Raw genomic sequence first — 21,199 nt, 5'->3', positions numbered from 1 at the left:
CTTTCTGGTGGACCCATGCTACACCGATTCACCAGTACTCACTCAAGGCAGGCACTATGGCAGTCCCAATTAGGTGGATTACAGCTACCACAGAGGCAGTTTTCAACTTTCAGCCTCATTTCAGCGACAATTTTATAGACTTCGGGGGGAGGAAGGGAAGGCAGTGTTCAAGATCACAATCTCTTTACAATAAAATGTTAATTATGCTATTAAAACCTGATTTAATCTCATGCCTGTTGGCAATTAAGTCAGGCTGTAGTCTACCATACATTTCAGCTAGTAATGTTGTCAAGTCCTCCTCCCCAGATAACTTCTCAGCCCTGAACCACAGAAAGATGAATGTCTGCATAACCACGCAATGAGCCTAACTGAGCAAATTACAACACCGTGTTTTGGGTGAATTTTTGTTTGTTTTCTGGGATTCAATAGGCAGCAAACAAAAGAGAAGAAATCTATGCGGGGCACATTTTCCTTTCCCAGTAGATCTTAAAGCAAAGCCAAATCATTGTCTCTGCCTCAGGTTCTTAATTCAACTATGCATACCAAATTCTTACCTTAACTCTCCCATTCCATGACTATTTCATACCTTCTACTGGCTTATTGCTTTCCTATGCTGGTAATATAATGGTTGCTCATGAAGTCTGCTTGCCACTACTGGACGAAAACAGGTCTTAACTGTTTTATTAATGCATGAAAACTGCAGGAGTATAAATAATCATCTGAAATAAGCTTCCCAATTTAACCCAAAAATGCTTCAAATGTTTTGGCTGTCTGCAACAACTGGTGGCAAAAACTGAGCTATCACAGTAACCATGGCCAAAGGTACCTTGTGTCTCAGCTTTGGTGATTTCTTCCAAACAAGTCTTTACAAAACAAAGTAGAAATCACCCCATGAAAAATAAGGGAATAACTTTTAATAGGGAAAATGTTAATTTCTGATGTTTAATTCTGAATAGCCCTTATCCCATGCAGTAAGCCTCCATAAACTTCACTTATTTGGCTGAGGCCCATGACACACAGGTAAGAAACACTTAATTAAAATATACAGTCTAAGGAAGAATTTGTAGCATAGCGTCCAGGTGAATGCTCAGGAGCTCTCTTCATATTCACATCACTTTAGACATTTGGCAGCACCAAAGCCATAGTGGCATTTAAAATTTCAAGTCTTGCCCTTATCCCCCTGCTTCTGTGCTTCTCCCTACCCTGTGGTGTGTGTGAACTGCATCAGCAAACATGTCCAGGTTAAAAGCTAACTTATTTTCAGCCAGGTTATTTCTGATCCAGTTTCACTGATCAGCTGCACAAAAATATGTCAGCCTAAGGGCAGGTGGGTGACGCAGCAATAAGCAACTGCAAGACAACTACTTTCAGTGCTAAGCTGCAGCATTCACAGGACCTGGGTTCAGCTCCAAGTAAGCTGGCAGGTGACCGTTCTGTGGGTGTTTCCTGAGGGACACAGACATGTGGGACACTTTGAGGAACTGGACATACTGTGTGAGGGGCTCCTCCACACAGCCTACCTCAAAGGACTATCAGACCAGAACTTCAAACATTCTAGAAAAATGTACTCAAATTCCTTGGTGAAAGAGACAGTTACCTGGAAACGGCTCTGTCAGGGCCTTTAGGTAGAAGGCTTCATTTCACTTTTATTGAACAGCTTCGCAAGTTCCATATTGATCTGACAGTACTCCACTGTAACAGCTAAGCCTTGTAATGGATTCAGAACCTACCCTTCATGACATGCACAGCTTAGCTACTATCTAAAAGCCAGTACACAACACACAGCAGGCTTACTGCTATAATGAACATACAAGCAGTACAAAATAGCATTTTCATGCTATCCAGACTCTCATCTTTCCTAGAGTGCAGAGAGTAAGCCATTCTACAGAGGGCTTTTTTTGTTGTTTTATTTTTATTGTTTGGCAGGTTTTTTTGTGTTTGTTTGTTTTTTAGGGGGGTGCTTGTGTTTGTTTTTTTTTTTTTTTTTTTTTTTTTAAGACGAGCTAAAGGGATGGGAGAATTTATTCTGTCAGAACAATACTAAGGACAGGAACTTCTTCCTTGGCTTCTGAGGTTAAGTTACGTTTAGCACACAATAGTGAGAGCACAGGATGCTGCAGGAAACCAAGTATTGAATTTCAGGAGTTGGGCAGTTTGTGTGTAACGTTAGTATTATTTAAACCCCTCCCCCACTGCTTTTCTATTTTAATTGACACTGGCCCAAATCTTAAGTCTGTTTATGTGGACATCAAGCTTGCTGCAATTTCTACTTTGCTGAAGGCCACATAGCTGAGAATGTGAAGGAGGCCTTTGCACACCATCCATAGAAACTTATCAGCAGGATTTTTCCAAAACAGCATGTTCAGATGGCAGTTTTAAAGTATCCCCATACTAACAGAAACTGATCAGAGCAAGTGATTGAAAATTGAGCAGACTCAAAAATGTTAACAACAAAACAGAACATTATAAATATCAAGGGAAACAAAAATGTTAGCACAGGTGTAACAAGAGTTGTGAAGGCAAATGGTTTCCTTCTCCAGAATAGCATCTTTCTTTTAAAAGCAATTTTTAAGTCTTTATTACAACTGAGTCAGAATAAGTATACTTTCACTGAAAAAATAATTTTGTATGTTTAGGCGTGCACATGTGTGTAGAAATATATAGAAGTATAAAAGAAGTCATATAGCCTTTTTTCCCTAACCTTCTAACCAGGAATTGAGGAAGGCTGAATTTATGTTAAGCTCAAAACAGATACACAAATAAAAGAAAAAATCTTAGCACAGAAAACAATAAACTAAATTATTTTTAAAAAAAAAAAAAAAAAAAAAAAAAGATGGTATGGACAGTTGTCTGTACCAAAGGAAAGCAATATGGGACCAGAAATTCAAAAGCTATTGCCTCATGTATCAGACAGTGAAGGCATCTCAACAGTAAGGACAATCAAGTACTTGCCAAGGTAACTATATACAATCTGGTAAGTAACTGTAGTCATCTGTCTGCACAATCTGGGCATCTCTTGCAGAGTTTGGGCCGTTTTGTAGTTTGTGGGTTTTTTAATCTGTTGTGATTTTATTTCTTAATTCCCATTATTAGTTCAAATTCTGATGAATAAGATGAATGTTTGACCATTTAAAATATATTAATTAGTATTTTTAGTTTTAGAGAAGTGTTCTCACTACCCCAGTCTTCTTTAAGAACACAACAACATCCCATACAAACTGTTGCATAAACTGAAGGCAAATGCCATCGATCGCCAGGGGAAGAGCATTTTGGGTCCTCCACTGCAAACAAGCCATTTTATCTGAAGAAAACTGGATGGACCATACCCTCTGTATCAAATTCAAGATATCTTTTGCACTGGCAATTCCCTGCTGAGGAGATCATTTCCTTCAGAGGCAGGAATTTCTGCATTAGAAAAAGCCCACAGTCTCTAGGCAGTAGTATAACCTGTGGAACAGAAGAAAGTGTTCTCACTTTTAGAATGGTTCTGTCCTTCAGTTCTTGTTATGCTGCCTATACATAAAATAAGCAATTATCTTGTAAGCACCTGACCAGGAGCAATAGAAAGCAACAGTGCCTGTTTGCTTTTTAAACAAGTTTTGTGACTTTGGATTACCATAACCAGTGCGGAGGAAGAACTCTTTTAGTCCCTTTTACAAAGGGCATCTTATAGGTACCTCCCTCCTCTGATCAGTGACCCAAACAAATAGCATTCCTCAAATGGTTTGTTATGGCCTGTTGGATAAACGTGTGTTATTAGCTGTAACAAGAGTTCCCTTGTGTAGCTGGTAGTGTAGCCATTTTTAGTTTTCCCCACAGAAGACAGTATGAAATAATCCATCAACTACATTTTTCCACTTTTGGTGCTTTAGACATTAAGAAACCCTTCTAAATTTTACCTCCACATTTTTGATCATTGTTTAACCAAAGGAAAAAAATATCTTTCTCAGTGTTAAGGAACAAGAGATAACCAGACAGTAATATCTTGAAAATCAGATCTCCAGAATGCAAGGGGAAAGGTTTTTCCCACAGTTCCCAACAGTTGGTTTATCCCAAACAATTCAAATTTGTACTTGTTTTTGTGGCATTAGAAAACATACATAAGTACAATTTATTTTAGAGAAAGGGCACACCTCTTTCAGGTTATTTTCTGGTCCTTTTCTATTATCCTCTACAAAATTTTGCCCTCACTCCGACCAAGCAAAAACTGAAATGAAAACAGAGGAGCATCTCCCTCTAGACATTTCTCCCTTTGATTTACTTACAAGTAACTCATCCATACTGGTTTGGCATTTTTCTAAGTTGATCCTCTTTATTGCTACACGTTCTTGCCTGGGTTTGCATAGCGCTGCCTGTACAACTGCTGTAGCACCGCTACCTGAAAAAGGACAGAAAAGGAACACAGACTTAATATAACAGAAGTATAAAACCATGTCCAGTGCAAGAACATAGCATTTAAAATGAAATTAATTTTTTTGTCAACCCTTTTTCAGTGCTTTCCCCACATGCACATCTTTCTATAAGGAAGTCAGTTTACACATCTCTCAAATGCAAAGAAGTCTCTACCTCAAAGCTTCTGTCCCATACTCCACAAACAATTCCCAAGATAAAAACTTAAAATGATGTGCTCTCTTATCAAGTCACACCCACCTCTTAAATGCATTTCATATAGTTTGGGAGCCATCACACCTTTGCCTTTGGACACATCTGTGTCAATCAAGAACATAACTCACAGAGTTAACATGATTTAGTGTTAAGGGCAGAGGGGGCGGGGAAGAGTGCTTTATCCAATGTTATTTCTTTCTGTTGTTTCAGGTCAGTCCCTGCTTACCAGGCTTTTGTTCCCACTGTGCAATGAAAAGAAAAATACCATTAAAGTTGAATATGCCAAACTTTCTACAGGTTCATATGTGTTCCTGCTCATTCATCATGATTAGGGTAACATCCTACAAAAAGCATGCTGATTCTTGTAAAGAGCACAGGAGGCACGAGTATCACACCAACAGTAAGAAACTACGTGTTGCTGAATGGCCTGGCAGGGAAAGTCAGTCCCAGTTGATGTTTAAATCACATACGGTCAAACAATACACAGATAACAATGCTTGATGGAACTGAACAAAACATTAGGGAGAACATTTTGCTTTTTCAAAGCATGCTTTATTTGTGAACAGCAGGAGTAAGAGGGATTGTTGCTTCCTTTGTCAAGCACCCACTGGCTTTGCCTCAATCAGATGATTGCAACTAATATTCCAAGAGCTGTACGCTGGTTGCGCCTCTTACTGCCACATCAAATACAGCAGTGTGGGCTTCTTCAAAGTAATTACATCATGCTCATTTGAGCAGAAATCCAAAGTTCCCCAATGAGTACTTTCTACCTGCAATTCCAACTATTTTAATATACATAATGGATTTCTGGTAACTCACTGAATTGAGCAACATGTTATAGTTGCCTGCTCATACATTATGTTCTATTTATCCTCAATAATTGGCATGTCCTAGATGAATACAAACTGTGAACAAAAAGCCTTTTGTTGTCAAGCTCTACAAACGTGGATTGAGTTACAAGTTGACTTAAGAACAATTGAGAGCTTTTCTCTCTGCACATCTGAAAACAGCACCGACAATACCTCATGACTGAGAATTATTGTCCAAGTTTTAATTGCTATTTGCTTAGATATTTTCATATTTTCAGTTCATTCACGTGTTTGGTGTTTTGGTTCCTTCCTCCCACCCCCCCTCAATCAAATCACAAAGCTTTAACTCAGTGTATGAGTTATTAAAAAATGCTGAGCTCATCTTAAGAAAGAGAAGTCTCCACAGGACTAACTAGTCATTCTTTTGCAGGATGCGGTCACAGGCAAATATTGACATGTCCTGCTCTGTCTGCTTACAGAACAAAGTCTTTTAAAAATTCAATAAGCAATAAAAGAATTAAGAGATTTAAAAAATAAATAAAACATCCCAAGGACAAAACCAGCAAGTCAGCACAATGCAACTCTGAGATTTGTCCTACACCATTCCATTGAAGTTATTGCTCAGTAGACATCAAGACAAAACCCCTCTCTATTTTGGCTACACAACTGTAGGTTGAGGCAGGGGAGAAGACATGTTTTTTACCTACTAAAGATACAAGAACTAAGATTAAGACTTTTCTTGAAGCATCTTTTCTCCCTATGCCAAATAGCATTTGCTACTTGTGGAAAGCAATCAGATCATCACTTCCAAAATGGGTTCGTACACTATGACCACATAAAAGATAAACAGAAAAGCACAGAAAAATTATTCAGTCAAGCCATGATGAAATCCTGACTGATTCCTCAAGTTGAAGTACAATGCCAGTAAGAAACACTTTAAAACACCATGGAAAAATAAATTACTAAAAAGAATCCTGTCCCATCACTGACTCCACAACTACTACAGCACTTGTGAAAGTTCTGTGAGACCCCAAACCAAAGAGTATGTCCTTACTGCTATTTAAAAGTTCGTGATTACAAAAGTATTCCTGAGCTATCCTTATGCAGAAGTTGAAGATCTGTTCCTCTCTTGGCTACTGAAAATGGATGAGACGTAAGATTTTAGGACATGAACTAGATTGAAATTTATTTATATAAAAAGCTTGTCACAATGCATTTCCTGGTGTTTTCTCCCCAGACACAGAGGAGGCCTTTCAGTGCGATATTCTCCACCCTATGAAGAATATGATGCACTGACAATGCAAAAAGCTTTCTATGTTTAGAACAAAGTCAAACTATCTCTTCTTTCTTTTTGCCTTCTGAATACCATATGCAATACAATATTTTGCTAGTCAAGGCACTCTGTGCACGCTGCCTTCTAAGTGGTACCTACACACAAAGCCTGTCTGAAAAAACAGTTTTGAGTACTGAAGTACAAGCCAGGCACTTAGTGGCTATATGCCTCCTTCTTAAGAGATTTTCCCCTCTCCTCTTCTGGCAAACAACCAGGGATAAAGATGAGGGAAGTCTGAAGATTTCCCATCTGGTTTGAAGATTCCTTTTTGTGTAAAGGAAGATGCCCTACTCTGGGGTCTACTAAACAAGCAGAAATTTGAAGTGTTCCTGAGGAACAGCTGCTATAAAATGGACTATCCAGATAAGTAATTCAGTTGAGTGAGAACAGACTACGCAAGTTATGCTCCATCATACAGTGAAACAACAACCACCACCACAACCACGACTTCTTCATGTATACTGAACCTTACCAGTCTTCCAAAACCTACTCCTCATAGCTGTGACCATGCTAACTGCATAACTGAAGCACAGACTGGTTTAAACATCCCATCACTTCTCTCTTTAGAAAACAGATCTAGTATAATCTAAGTGTAGGCAGGATAAACCACGAAGCCTTTACATCCAGCTGTCTCCTGCAGAAGAACAAAAGGATCACCAGTTGACAGACAGGAAAAAAAATAAAATAAAAAATAGTTGTGTAAAAGTGATAGATTTTTTTCCCACTGCTTGAAATGTCATCCTCCTGCAACACTGGGAAGGAAAGTCAAGAACTCTTTTGGCCAATTTCAAAAGTTCACAATGAAATAATGCAATTGCAGTCCATATGAAGATGCCTATTTCTGCCTGTTGTGAAATAGGAGTAGGTCAGAGTAATCTTGAACTCATTTCTTACTGTCATCCTTCTTTGTAGTACAAGTGTGCACTTAAAACAACCTGTTCCTTCGTGCTCCCAACTATGCACTCTGTACGACCCTGCCTTCAGAGCAGCACAGCCATTAGAAATACTCTTACTTTGGTTCATGCAACAGAAACTTCTTCAAGAGCTATTATGTACAAATATATTTCACTTCTGAAAGGACATAACCTAAGAACAGAAATAAAGTTCTCTAAAATTCCAACAAACAAATCTGTCAGGGATTTAAGCTTATCTGATTAAGTTCCTTAAAGTTGTTCTAAATCTGACATTTTCTCTCTGCTTTTGAAGTAACTCAACCCTCGCAGAACCTGTTTCCAGCTGGCAAAGAGAAGGATCTTTGAACAACTACTGACAAATACATTTTAGCTTTACCTACACTCCCCTAGCCAAGCCTCAAAAAAGAAGAGCAAAGGCAAGATGGCCACACCATACTGCGTGCACTTTGCACGCACAGATACACATCATTCACAAAGGCATGCAACAAATCTCTTCATTTATCCCGTTATGTAGAAAGGTCTGAGACTTTCCACTCACTAACCATTATGCAGTAACTGTGTTCAAAACAGGCCTACAACTATTCCTTTTTCTTTTCCTCAGAAAAATAAAGACAGCATCCTCATTACCCTTGTAACAATTTACAAAGTCTTACTTTTTAGTAGCTCCTTTTTACTCCGATACAAACATCTTTTAAAGATTCTCACATTTGTAAGTCCCTTCAGATACTCTACCCAACTACACTTCCCTCCACTCCATAGTTCTTCTGTTTCGTCTCAGTACAGAAGAGAAAAACATCAAGAGGATAATGTTATTTGTTGGTGATGGTAAATTTTCTTGATGACTACATATGAAAAACAAGGTCATGAACGTATTACACCAAGTCCAGAGGAGGACCATGAGGATGCTCAGAGGGCTGGAGCACCCCTCCTGTGAAGATAGGCTGAGAGTGTTAGGGTTGTTCAGACCGGAGAACAGAAGGCTCTGGGGAGACCTTACAGAGGCCTTACAGTACCCAAAGGGAGCTACCGGAAAGCTGGGGAGGGAATCCTCATCAGTGAGTGTGGTGATTGAACAAGAGGGAATGGCTTTAAACTAAATGAGGGTAGGTAGGTGAGATACCAGATAGGTAGGTAGGTAGATGAGATACCAGAAGTAAATTCTTTACTCAGAGGGAGGCAAGGTACCAGACCAGGTCGCCCAGAGAAGCTACGGATGTCCCATCCCTGGAAGTGTTCAAGGCCAGGTTGGATGGGGCTTGGCGCAACGTGGTCTGGTGGAAGGGACAGAGGATGGAATTAGAACGTCCCTTCCAATCCAAAACATTGGAAATCAAAATTACCTCACGATTTCTCTCTCCATCTTCACACAACAGTTCTTAAGAACAAAAGCATTTCAAGATAAGCAAGCAAATGCTGCTTGCTTACAATTCCTGTCTACTTTGTTCTTAATTTAGGCTGCAATCAAATCCTTCCTCTTATAATTCACATGCATACCAGTTTGTTTATCCTTGTCTGTTAGGACACTGACAGAATTCGCTTAAAATACACTAAGTGTCCTAGGAAATCTGGGCCCATACATACAACTGCTAATTCTGCCAGGTCATCACTTCACAACTAATTTGCTTAACTCCTCACTGAGTTACATAAAATGAATTTGTTCTGCAATTAGGCATTTAAGAACATTACCATTATGGCAATAGAGGCATTAGTCAATCCAGTTGTTCTACGTACTTCTTGTGGTAGAGTAGTTTATGCAAAGTGTGAGGCCTAGCAATGCTTACCCCATTCTATGTGTTGAAAGCACATAGCATAAATAATCCAGAAAAAAAAAAAAAAAACTCTCCAAAGATGATAAAGGTCTATAAATACTTCTGATCCCACTGCAGTCTTAGGTAAATACCCTGAACATCCATGTCAATTACTATACATTGGGGAAAAGCTAAAAGAGAATTTCTATTTAAGCCCTGATCCAACCTGTGCTAAAGACAAGATACAGCAAGCTTGAGCATGAACCAAACATCATTCTCCATGCAGACAAATAGGGGGATTCACAGTCAGCAATAAAACAACACATAAAAGAAAACCAGAGACAAGAGGGAATTATTTTTCCCCTGCTTTTTGAACTCGTATTTTTACACATACACACACACACACAATAAAATAGTGAAAGGACTGGTTAGATGAAGTATTTTGTTAGATAAACTCCAGGAAATATTTTGAGGTTTGCTATGCAACACTGTGTTACAACTCCCTATCAAATCTGCAGAACAAACCTGCAGAACTAACCTCCTCCTGTTGTACACCCAACTGGGGCCTTCCTGGGATAAGGCGAGATGTGGACACGCTGTGCTCATCTTGAATGACTCCGACAGATTCCTAGCCATTTGGCACTTTCCCAACAAAAGACATGAAAAAGTTGAAGTGAAAAATGTGATTTGGTTTAAGAATGTTTCAAACACCAAAATGGATTTTGACTGTCATTATCCATTCATCTTCACAATATGTCTTTTTTTTCAGGCAATTAAGTAATTTATTTTTTTCCCCTTTTATAGTTGTACCACCAACTTGCTATCAAATTCACAAAGCCAAAAGACATACAAAAGAACATCTGTGTAAAGCATTTTTTTTGCTGCTGTAATATGTTGAGATAAAGTCAGATTACATCAATGACCTAACAGGTCTCACTTTTCTTTTTCAACTTTGTCATCCATATACAAATGCTATTTTGTATAGCATTATACAAAAATGTTTAAATACGTGTTAGAGGTCTTGAGGTTTATTGCAACATTTGACAGAACTCAGAAATTTTGCCTGTGTTTTGAGACAATAATATTTTTTCTCTTATCGGGTTACTTCAAAAGTATGTTTTTCACATCATTGCTTCCCATACACGTTTTAAACATTCTACCACGGACTTCAAACTGTTATTACGAAGAAAAGTTTCCAGGGATTCTGTGAAGGGATTTCTACACTAAGTCTGAGAGATCCCCCTGTCACTAATTAGCCTTCCAGAAAGGACTGCCAGCATAGGCATTCTGTTTTTCCTTCATTGATCTGAAGCAGCATAAAACACTTCGCATGGATACAAGCGCCACAAAAGGTAGCTTTTTTCTAAATCCATTTGAAAAAGCTGCTACAATAAACTTCCTTATCATCCAGTCAGCTGCACAACAAAAGAACACTGGGTAATAAATCTCAACTTAAACCAAAGAAGATTATCTAGACAAGAAAGAGAAATCTGACATTTTCTTCTTTTAAGATTTTGTATCCAAATTTGTTGTTAAAGGTCTAGTTTTATCTTAGGTTGAAGAGTCAGCACAAATTTCATAGGAAAAATCTTAACAGCAATATTAAGGAACACCCATGTCAGCTGCTTCCTAGATATGTGACAGCCTTGAAAGAATGAAGCCCTAAGCATATCTTTCTGCTGTTTCATACAAAGATACCACCAAAAACTTTTAAACCATGGACCCAGAGTATCATTGAAGGCTAAAGGAGTCCTCTAGAGATCACCTAGTCCGACCTCCCTGCTCAAACAGGGTCATCTGCAGCAAGTTGCCCAGACAGGATTTAAGCATCTCCGTAGATCAAGACACCACCACTCCTCTGATCAATCTGTTCCACTGTTCGATCACCATTACAGTAAAAAAAAGTTTTCTTATGTTCAGATTGAATTTTATGTTTCTTTTTGTGCTCATTGCCTCTCACCCTGTCAACTGACACTACTGGTGTCTGGCTCTCATCAGACATTGTCCCAGCCCTAAGCCTCAAATCAAAGATGCCCTGAGGCCCTTAATGATCTCCGGGGCCAGGGATTTGCTGAAGTTTTGCAGGCTCATGCCTGAAGTACAAAGCTGAAGAAAATCTTTACTGCAAGACTCCCAGAACAGGTTTAGTTTTTCCAAGCTGAGGCATGACCGGCAGGGTTCCATTTTCTACTTCTTCTAATCTCCTTCTTAAACATGCGTCCAAACCTTATTCAGCCCTCAGTTCTCAGAATAGCTCAAAGCAAAGCCCAAGAATAACACTCTGAATAACATCTGGAAGAAACGACAATTTTGAGCTATAGCTATCTATACAACAATAATCTAGAAGAAAATAATGTAAATTACCTATTAAAAAATGTTAATCTAACCATTAATTTGAATCATGTTCCTCAACAGCACTGGCATGTTATCACACCAGATATAAATGCACTGCTTCAGAAGTAGTTTTTTACTTGAAAACTTCAGAGATACAAGGATATTTACTCCAATACTCTTCTAGCATAGAGTCTGGTATTCCTAAACGACATCTACCTTAAAACACAACACAAAAACAAAACCTACCCAATCATATTTCGTACTAGAAACTTTAAATACTTTTATGTTACATGGCAAGAGAAGTTTCCATAGAGCTTAGTGATGTGGTTTTGGGGAGGACTTTTTAGTGTTAAGTCAGAGGTTGGACTAAGTGATCTTAAAGGTCTCTTCCAACCTAGATGATTCTGTGATGATAAATTTCAAGATCTGATTTTTAGTTGAAATATTTTCAGAAGAGAAACATGGACTCTGATTATCCCATCCTTCCTGTTCTTCCATCATCAGTACAGAAACCACTATTCTGTATACATACAAATGCAAACACATTTGGAAGGCAAAACTCACCCTGGAAATGGCTCTGCATAGCTACACCAGATAGGAAGTTCTTGTACTCATTGTACAGACCAGAGACCCCTTATCAGGTTATCTTCTTAAGTCCACTTCACCTTACACAAGCAGGATAAATAGAAGATTTGCTATGCTGAACCATATTTCATCCCCAGGAAAAAAAAAAAAAAAAAAAAAAAAGGTGTTAAAGGAATTATGTTCTTGCACAGAGTAGCACTACAAACAAACACTGCTGTTGATTTAGTTAGTTGCCACATTTTATTGTTTCTCATTTAGTTTGAAAGCAAGCACTTGGAACAACTCTATTTTCTAGGTCTTCTGGATGTCACCACATCCTGCATCATTCTCTTCTGAGAATGGAGAGCAGCAACCTACCAACACAAAGACAGTTCTGCTACCGCAGTCATGAAGATCTGCAATTAACATTACAGTGCTGAGCTATAAAGCATCTTTAGCTAGCTCACTGCAACAGAATACGTTCTGCTAGAATGAGCCTGTCATGGATGCACAGTACAAGCAAAAACTTACCTATTTCTGATTCCATTCCTCATGAAATAATAGAAAAGTTGGAGCAATACAAATGCTATCATAGTATTGAATTTTCATCAGGTGATTCTAATCTAATTTCAATAGAGTTCCAGCTCAGACTGGAAGCACGAGGCTAACAGAAATAAGTAAGTTTAGATTCAGTCCACATAACAAAATGTCTTCAAAGCAAAGAAGTGAGAAGGGAAAATAAAAATTATAGATCAGTTTTGATCCTTCTCAGTCTGAATATGATCCTTCTCAGAAGACAAAAGGTATAGCCCAAGCCCATGATCTTGTCCATATTACTTTTACAGGATAGAAACCACGATCAGCAGGTAAATACACAACATTTTTCCAGTATAGTCAATTAACTATTTTTGTACCAGTACCATAAAACAGGTATACTTGGCACACAGTTTGCTTACAGCTATAATCATTTGTTTCTATTAAGAAAAACCTCAGACATCCAATATTGATCTTGACCTCCAAGATCAAGAGTCTTAGGTTCATGCTACATCTATCTGAAAGCATGACTAGGAACACTGAAAAACTTCCAGTTTTCCACCTGCTTTATTCCACCATTTCTCTTCAAGTGCATTAGCATAGCTCAGCTTAAAAGCTATGCAACATAATCATTACAGCAGCCTTATACGACATCCTTGAGTTTCACCTACATTTTACTTCTGATCAGAATACCTCTGAGGCACGTAGATATTCACAGGAATAATTAGACTAATAAAACAATTCAGAAATCGTTAATCATAAAGATAAAGGAATAATGGAGACAGCTAATTTATCACAGTGAGGTTTCACCAAGCCATGGAGTGAAGTCACATGCTTAGTCAAATACCTGGGGACAAAGGACCAGAAACATTAACTCCATCGATGCCGCAAATTGAACACACCAGCAACCAAATGAACAATGGTGACAGTTACAGCTTTCTGCTGAGCCTCACTTTGCAGAAAGTAGCAGAACTGCCACACTCAGCACCCTTGAAAAATTGCATCAGAAGTCTCTTCAGATAGGCTCTTGAAAACCCACCACCTTTATCAGCACTGCCTTTGTCTTCACAGAGTCACAGAAGCTCCCCAAACAAGTCACCAGACAACCTGAAGTGTAGAACATTGTATGATACATGAAAGAAGGAAAAACTTTTAAAGCATGTTCTTACAATGCTGCTCACAGCAGCTGTTCCACACTGAAGATGCAAAGCCTGGCTGCATGGCTTAAGAAGAATCAAGTTTCCACACTTCCCAGCAGAACTCCTCCTCTTGCAGCACTCAAGCCAATTCTGGGCTTTTGGGGTCTGAAGTTCCAGACCTTCTCTTTCAGAAGAATCTGGGGTGGGGGAAGAGGGTAGAAAGCAGAGGGACGCGAGATCCAAGTGAAAAGGAGGCAGACGGATTCCAAGAGCTGGAAACACAGCATACGCTCATGTAAGTTATAATTATGTAGTACCAGTCAACTGGCTGACATGCTGAGCGTGATGATTATGTGTTCCTTTACCCTTCTGTTTAACAAATTATAAACAAGACTTGCTAGTTACTTGCAATAGCAACAAAATCAAAGCAAGTTAGCCAAAAATGAAGAAAACATGTACTCTCCATACCATTCAGATTACAATATAACTAACCTTCCTGACAAGTTTGAATCCCAATTGCATAAGCTACAATTTTAAAAGTTACTACAATAGCAAGGTTTGCTCAATGAATCACTTAAAGACCGTTGTCTTAAAGATAACAGAAACTACAGTTTTGTCACCAATCTCAGTATTTCTAGTACAGAAAGTTCATTTTCTTTGGAAAAAAAAAAAAAAAAAGGTCAAGACAGAGCTCCTTTCCCCAACACTGCTATTATCATGTGTGGACATGTCAAATAATAAACTAAGTGCTCTGCACAGCCTTGTCTGCAGCACGGCACTGAGGATGTTCTAAGAGGTATTTTTAATTGTACCATGGCAGTCTTTACATTGACAACTGAATTAAAAGCCACCCCCTTTACATTACTCAATGAGGATTTAACTTTTGTTTAGTTTCTTCAAATGGTTATTAGCTGACAGGAAATCTCAATCAATTATATCCCAAAATGTAGAATTTTAACCTGCAAAATGAACTCTCCCTGTCAAGCTACAGATGTATGAAGCTATGTTCACTTCAACTCACATCATGAATGTTTTGAATGCTGTATTCCATGTGCGCATACACAATATACTCATGCTGCCTTTATAACTTAAGAGTTATTGTTAACAACTGTAATTTGCTTTGGATCAGAATTAAGGTAAATACGCACGTTTGTTCTGACAAAGTTTTAGGATAAAGATGTCAGGTAGCATTAAACATTACTTATGAAATTACGCAGTTTTGTATACAAGAATTACAGGGGGTTTCAAAAACCCCTGTAAAAGCAAATATCCAAGGTGACTGATTCAAAAGCCCTTCAATTGTTCACCCCACCCCAAACATTCTCAAAAAAAAAAAAAAAAAAAAAAAAAAAGGCTAGTTAAGCAGAGGGATAAGAAATTTTTGAAAGTGTGAATGAGGCACAAGCATCTAAATAACAAAATACAGTACTGTATTTTACCTATTTAACTACAGAGAAACTTTTCAAAACAGCATATACTATGCTTACAAACTTGAACATCAGTTCCTAAGCATCATAATCAGACCCTCTCTACAGAGCCAAACTAAGATCCCTGATAACAACAAAAACAGGGGAGTATTCTCTGTCAGACAAAGAGCCTTTAGCAACACACATGCAGCAAGGGAAAAAATAATAAGTATTCAATTCCACAGAAACACCAAAGACCTCTTGGCTGTTAATGTGAGAGCAGCTCATAGACCGCTTACAATAAGGGCTACAAAATGAGCAGAACAGCCGTGAGCTATAAGCTGTTTTAGTCAAACTCCCAACACATTTGACTTAACACTGAACATCACAAGGTAGCAAATGACAAGATATTTTGGAGTTCAGTTAGAAAGGCTAACCAGAAATACTAGACGGAAGCCTCAGTTCAATTAAAGTAGCTTTCTAATGAGCTGCAACCAATGTAAAGACAATCCATCATTTGGAACTAACCCTTTATTTTTCCAATTAATTCTGCCTGTTTTCTAGATTCTTAATTCTCCAGATCAGTTGCAACTGGAGAAGTGAAATTATTGCTTTGTAAGAGGAGCAAGCAGCCATCCTAATGGCTCTTTGTCCCTAACGGAATCTTCCCCCAAACTATCAGTGCAGTCTTACAAACACCGAGTTACAGACAGTAAGAGAACATCAACTCCAGTGCAGTTTTCCAAGAGCAAAGTCTCTTGTTCATATCAATTAAAAAAAAAAAAAAATTTAGTGCTACTTTGCCTCATCCATGTGATGTACAACTCATAACAATATGAAGAATACAAATATAATTAAGACTACACAATTTTCATGCTTTTATATTGATTATCATTAAAACATTTGTTTTGTGGAGATTTCCATTGCTTCTCAGGAGGAAAAAACCTTGCTTGCGTGACAGCAATTGAGACAAATCTATTTCAGTTGTCTTATCCAGACTACTTGGAAATAAACTCAAACTGAAAAAAAATCTCAGAGTATTGGTTTTATTACCTCTGTTATTTTGTTTGTTTATTCTTTTAATCTAAGTCATATCCAGCTACAAAATAAATAAATAAAATCCACAGCACATTTTATCTTGATATATTAAAGTCACAAGAAGATTTCCCAAATCTTCACGAAATTAAGTCTGGCTGTCCCTTAATAGCAATTACCATTTTTATCTCTAACTCCTACAGGAAGGCTGCTTTGGACCCTCACCATCTGAACAGTCAGGAATCCCCTTTTAATGTCTAAATGCGTAGGTTTCTACAGCCTATATCCATCTGAATTAATGCAACAATTTCCTTATCTCTTAACTCTATCCTACACATTTACAGACAGCAATCAGAATTTCTTCTTGCCCCAGTAAAGATTTGGATACAGGCATTAATAGGAAGAGCCTCTTCTTTCCATGAGATCAGCCATGCAGCAAATCAAACAGGGAACCTGATCTGACCGAAAACTAACCCAGCAGAACTAGTTTTCTGACAGATCAATGAGATCTTCTCAACAGCTGCCTGTTGCAGCAGATTAAATGTATCATGCAACTGCATACCAAGAGTTTACAAAGAACTTGCTAACAACCTTAAAAATAAAACACACATGAAATAACATCTCCTAAGAAGCACAACTTACAGATAGCATTCTCACAGGCACTTGAACCTCCTCACAATTGCAAAGAAAGCAACAGACAGAGAAGGGAAGGCAGAAGAGCCATATTGTTTGACATCCATACCATGTGGTCTTGCTTTTCAAAATTACATTTGGCCAGGCACAGATGAGCAATAAGAAGCATTCACACTCTCATAAAGAGGGTAAAATTTCTCTAACCCGCTAAATCCACAGGATAGAGACACCATATATGACAAGTGATGATTTTAACTTTTTATCCTATGATCATCACAAACTTTTAAATGCCCCTTAGAACAGCCCATTGAAGTCATTTTGCACCGTGTATACTAATTACCATATGATATAAAGTTTACTCTTTTGTGAAGTGCTGTGATAAAGCATCTTGGAGTACCTCACCCTGCGTACCTTTCCTCCTGCAAAGCCCACAGAGACACTCCAATACATTATTTTTCACATTTAAGTGGCAAAGGGCTGTTGTACCTGAAGCCAGCCCTGAGGACTCAACCCAGTCCCTCTGGAAGAGCCGGGCAGTGCCTCCCACAGATGAAGGGCTCTGCTTTGGTGGCGCATGGTATTGCTCGCATTCACAAGGCATTTGACCTTAGCACGGCTGCTGCAAAGGGACAGGAACGGCTGCTGAGCTGAGGTCAGGCTGGATCCTTCTTCCCTCCCTCAGATATAAAGTTGCTTTAGGAAGCCCTCACCAAACTCATTCAAGTAACAATTCTGGAGATGTTGGATGAATGTTATACCCACATTTGGTCAACTGCATGGAATTCACTGTTTGTTTTACTGTTTTTAAGAGCATTGCAACCAAATTTAATGGTCTCCAGTATGTTGAAGCAAGTATATATACATATATAAGACTAATCATAAGATTTGTCATGATAAAAAATAAACCTCAATGCATTTAAGAAAAAAAGTCACATATGTAGCCTGAACTTAGTAAAAGTTCAACTCAAGCCAGCTAAGTTCACTATGTCTAAGAACCCAATTCAACACAACCTGGCCTCAACTTCCTCACTAGGCATTCACTTTACCGCAGAAATATTGATATCTAATAGCACTAGTAGGTAACAAGCAATAAAGTTTCCTTCAGATAGGTATTTGTGACTCCAACGAGCATCTACCCTTATAATGGATGAATTCTTAAAAATTATTATTTAGAAATGATTTACACTACAAAAAAATGCAGGCTTTATAAGTGGAAAGGAGAAAGACATTCAGGAACTCTCACCCAGCCCTTCTGCAGAACTGCAAGAGAAAATAACCACTATTAAAATAACTCATATGACTCACGTCACACCCTAAGCAACCCTAGACAAGGCTTAATCCAACACTTTCTGATGCTTTTTTCTTAAAAGCACTTAGAAGAGACTCGCTCCTCAGCAAAGATAGAGCTTATACCAGTAGAATTGCTTCTGCTTGGCTAATTTAGACCCATCCCCATGCTGAGCAAGATGAAAGCCTCTGGGAAACAAACCTGTGCCTACGTGGGGCCTTCACCAAGAGCTGCTTCAGGTGCGTCACCTCCCTGGACCTGTTGGTACCCAGCTCCTGAACCCTCTGCCCTCCTTAGTCCCTTCTCACAGCCTAGGAGGTGCAGACAAGCACAACTGGACCACTTAGGCTAGCAGCAAGTCACCCCACTTCAAGGAAGAAGTTCTCAGCTCTTTGGATTGTGTTCATGGAAAACAGCGTAATGACAGAACTGGGTACCCACAGCTCGCGGCCCCCATCGCCAACATGCATTCTGGTTGTCCTCAGCCTGACGGTGGTTAGCAATGGGTGTGCGATATCAAAGATCACCACCAGCATCACCAGGCAAAGCTCCTGGATTTTTTCATCAAAATGGCCTCACGCACACGCCACAACCCCAGTCCGATCTGGCTTTTACCACCTGCAGCATCTGCTCCAAGTTCAAAGCGTCACGCACAAACACAAGCAAGTTTTCCCAAAGTAGTTTATTAGCAACAAGCAACGCGGAGATCAGGAGACAGACACCTGCCCGCCCCACGCACTGCTAGCCACAGCCACCTTGCCACACTGCAGAACTCCACACGCATGGGGCGAAGATGGAGCACGTGTGACTCGCACTGACCGGACAGACAGACGGACAAAGCCACTGCGGAGGGGGGGCTGGCAGCAAACCGGGACAAAAGTCGGGGTGCGCCGGGTGAGCCGGGCTGCAACCCCCGGAGCACACGGCCGGGACCGGGGGCACGGGGAGGTGGATGGCGGGCGACAGCGACCGCTTGGTGGGGAGAGGACAGGGCTCAAGAGCAACCCAGAAAGACGACAAGAAAAGCGAAAAGGAAGTCAGGGCGATGTAGCAGCAGGTCTCCGGGCGAGCTCTGCCTCCCCCATCCAAGCACCGGAAAAATGCCGACTAATCGGAGCGGATGCGCGCACAGCTGCGCGCACGGCCGGCCGCGCATCCGCAGAGTTGCCGGGGTCCCGGCGGAGAGCGGGGCTCGGCGCGGGGCTGACGCCGCCTCGCAGAGCACCGGGGCGAAACCCCCCGCGCCGGGCCGGGCCGGGCCGGGCCTCACCGGGCGGGGCGCGGCGGTTTCTAGAAGGAGCCGCCGCCCCCCGGGGCCGCCGCCGGCGGGCGGATAAAGTTTGCGGCAGCCGCCGGCGGCGCCGCCGCAGTGCCGGGCGCATCCGCCGCAGGCAGCGAGCCCCAGCCCGCCGGGGGCCGCCCGCCCCCCCTCCCCCCGCGGCATCCCCCCGCCGCCCGCCCGGCCCCGCTCCGCTCCCCGCCGCACTGACCGATGACCTCCTGCAGCTCGTAGGCGTCCCTGCAGATGGGCCAGCCGACGGCCGGGGCGGCGGGCGCCGCCTGGGGCTGCTGGACGTGGACCGGCGACTCGCCCGGCTCCGCCATGATGCTGCGGGAGCGCCCAGGCACCCGGCGACCTTCTTCAAACTTCCCTTCCAGCAGCACCTTTCGGCCGCGCTCCCTCCCGGCCGCCCGGCGGAGGGAGGGAGGGAGGAGGCAGGGCACCGAGGGGGAGGAGGCAGAGGCGGGCGCCGCCGCCGGCCCCGGCCGCTCGCCCCGCGCCGCTGAGGGGAGCGGCGGTTGGGCCGCCGGCGGAGCGCGGCCCGCGCCCCCCTCGCACGGCCCCGGCTCCCCCTCAGGCGGCCCCGGCCATCTTCCTCCGCGCCCAGCCCCGCGGGCGCACCCCCGGGGGAAGCCGAGCCCCGCGGCGGGGATGCCGGCGAGCACCTGTTAGGCCAGCAGCAGCAGCGGCCGGGCACACAAGCCTTGCTGCCGGCAGCGCTGCTGCCGCACGGTTGTGTTGGAGGTTCAGGGCACCGAGAGCCGCTGGGGTTTGGCGGCTCCGAGGGCTCCGCACGGCAGCGAGGCGGCCCCTGGGGACAGGTAGCGGGGCCTCCCTGCAGCCAGCCCCTGCCCAGCGATTCCAGCAGATGTGCCAACAGAGGTCATAGCTAACCTTTTCCACTGCTTGCCCTCATGCAAGATCAGATTTTAAGAATCCCTCATGATTCTCTGCTATTAATATTACCATGGAATTTTGTTTTTTAAACTTTTCCACCCTCTTAGCAGTAGTGCCACTGTTGTATAATGCCAGCAAGATTTCACTTACTATGAAATAATTTAGGAAAAAGAGAGCTATTTGTACAGTCTGCAGTCTCACGCCTACTTTGAATGCTTTGCATTAAAAGATTTATGGAAATCTGAATGGTAAAAGATTTTCATCATAGATTAAAAATTTCACTTCCTACTACAGGAGGAATTTAAGGTCATTGGAGCTAATAATGGAAACGTGAGCAGGAACCTTCTCAGAACAAGCATTGGTTAATATCAAAATCCAATCTCAAAGTTGTCAGGAAGCATGATGAAGTGTGCTATAAAGCCATAACAAAGGGATACACGTAGCTTGTTAAATACTTAATTCAGTCCTAGGTCAATTCAGGATGAGCCTCTTTTACTAAACTTAATGTAGCTTATTTGGTAAAGACTTTTAGTAACTAGAAGCAAAAAGAAAAGATCTATTTTACCGTGTTACTGAGAAAGCAGAATAAAAAATAAGGTTTTCAATCACTGCTTAACATTTCAACAGGTGCATAAGCAACTTGCAAATGGGGACTCATTTGTGCACTGAACTTCTATT

At 41.1% G+C, this 21,199-nt stretch overlaps 1 protein-coding gene across 2 annotated transcripts in view; it reads right to left on the bottom strand.

The window, feature by feature from the left end:
• Positions 1 to 20,056, bottom strand: part of STK39 (serine/threonine kinase 39) — an 89,093-nt gene extending 69,037 nt beyond the window's left edge. The window contains exons 1-2 of one of the 2 annotated variants that reach the window (XM_032189677.1): positions 19,833 to 20,056; positions 4,266 to 4,378 (exon numbers count right to left, since the gene is read on the bottom strand). In XM_032189677.1, the coding sequence (XP_032045568.1) occupies positions 4,266 to 4,378; positions 19,833 to 19,947 (228 nt within the window). In that variant the 5' untranslated portion in view covers positions 19,948 to 20,056. Of the gene's footprint in view, positions 1 to 4,265; positions 4,379 to 4,650; positions 4,700 to 19,832 lie in introns of those variants that run through there. The other variant, XM_032189678.1, reaches the window with a different exon arrangement.
• Positions 20,057 to 21,199: the final 1,143 nt, after the last annotated feature.

This window comes from Aythya fuligula, chromosome 6 (genome assembly GCF_009819795.1).
Source record: "Aythya fuligula isolate bAytFul2 chromosome 6, bAytFul2.pri, whole genome shotgun sequence".
Lineage (NCBI taxonomy): Eukaryota > Metazoa > Chordata > Aves > Anseriformes > Anatidae > Aythya > Aythya fuligula.
Note: the sequence above shows the minus strand (reverse complement) of the source record. Positions and strands in the feature narration are given on the sequence as shown.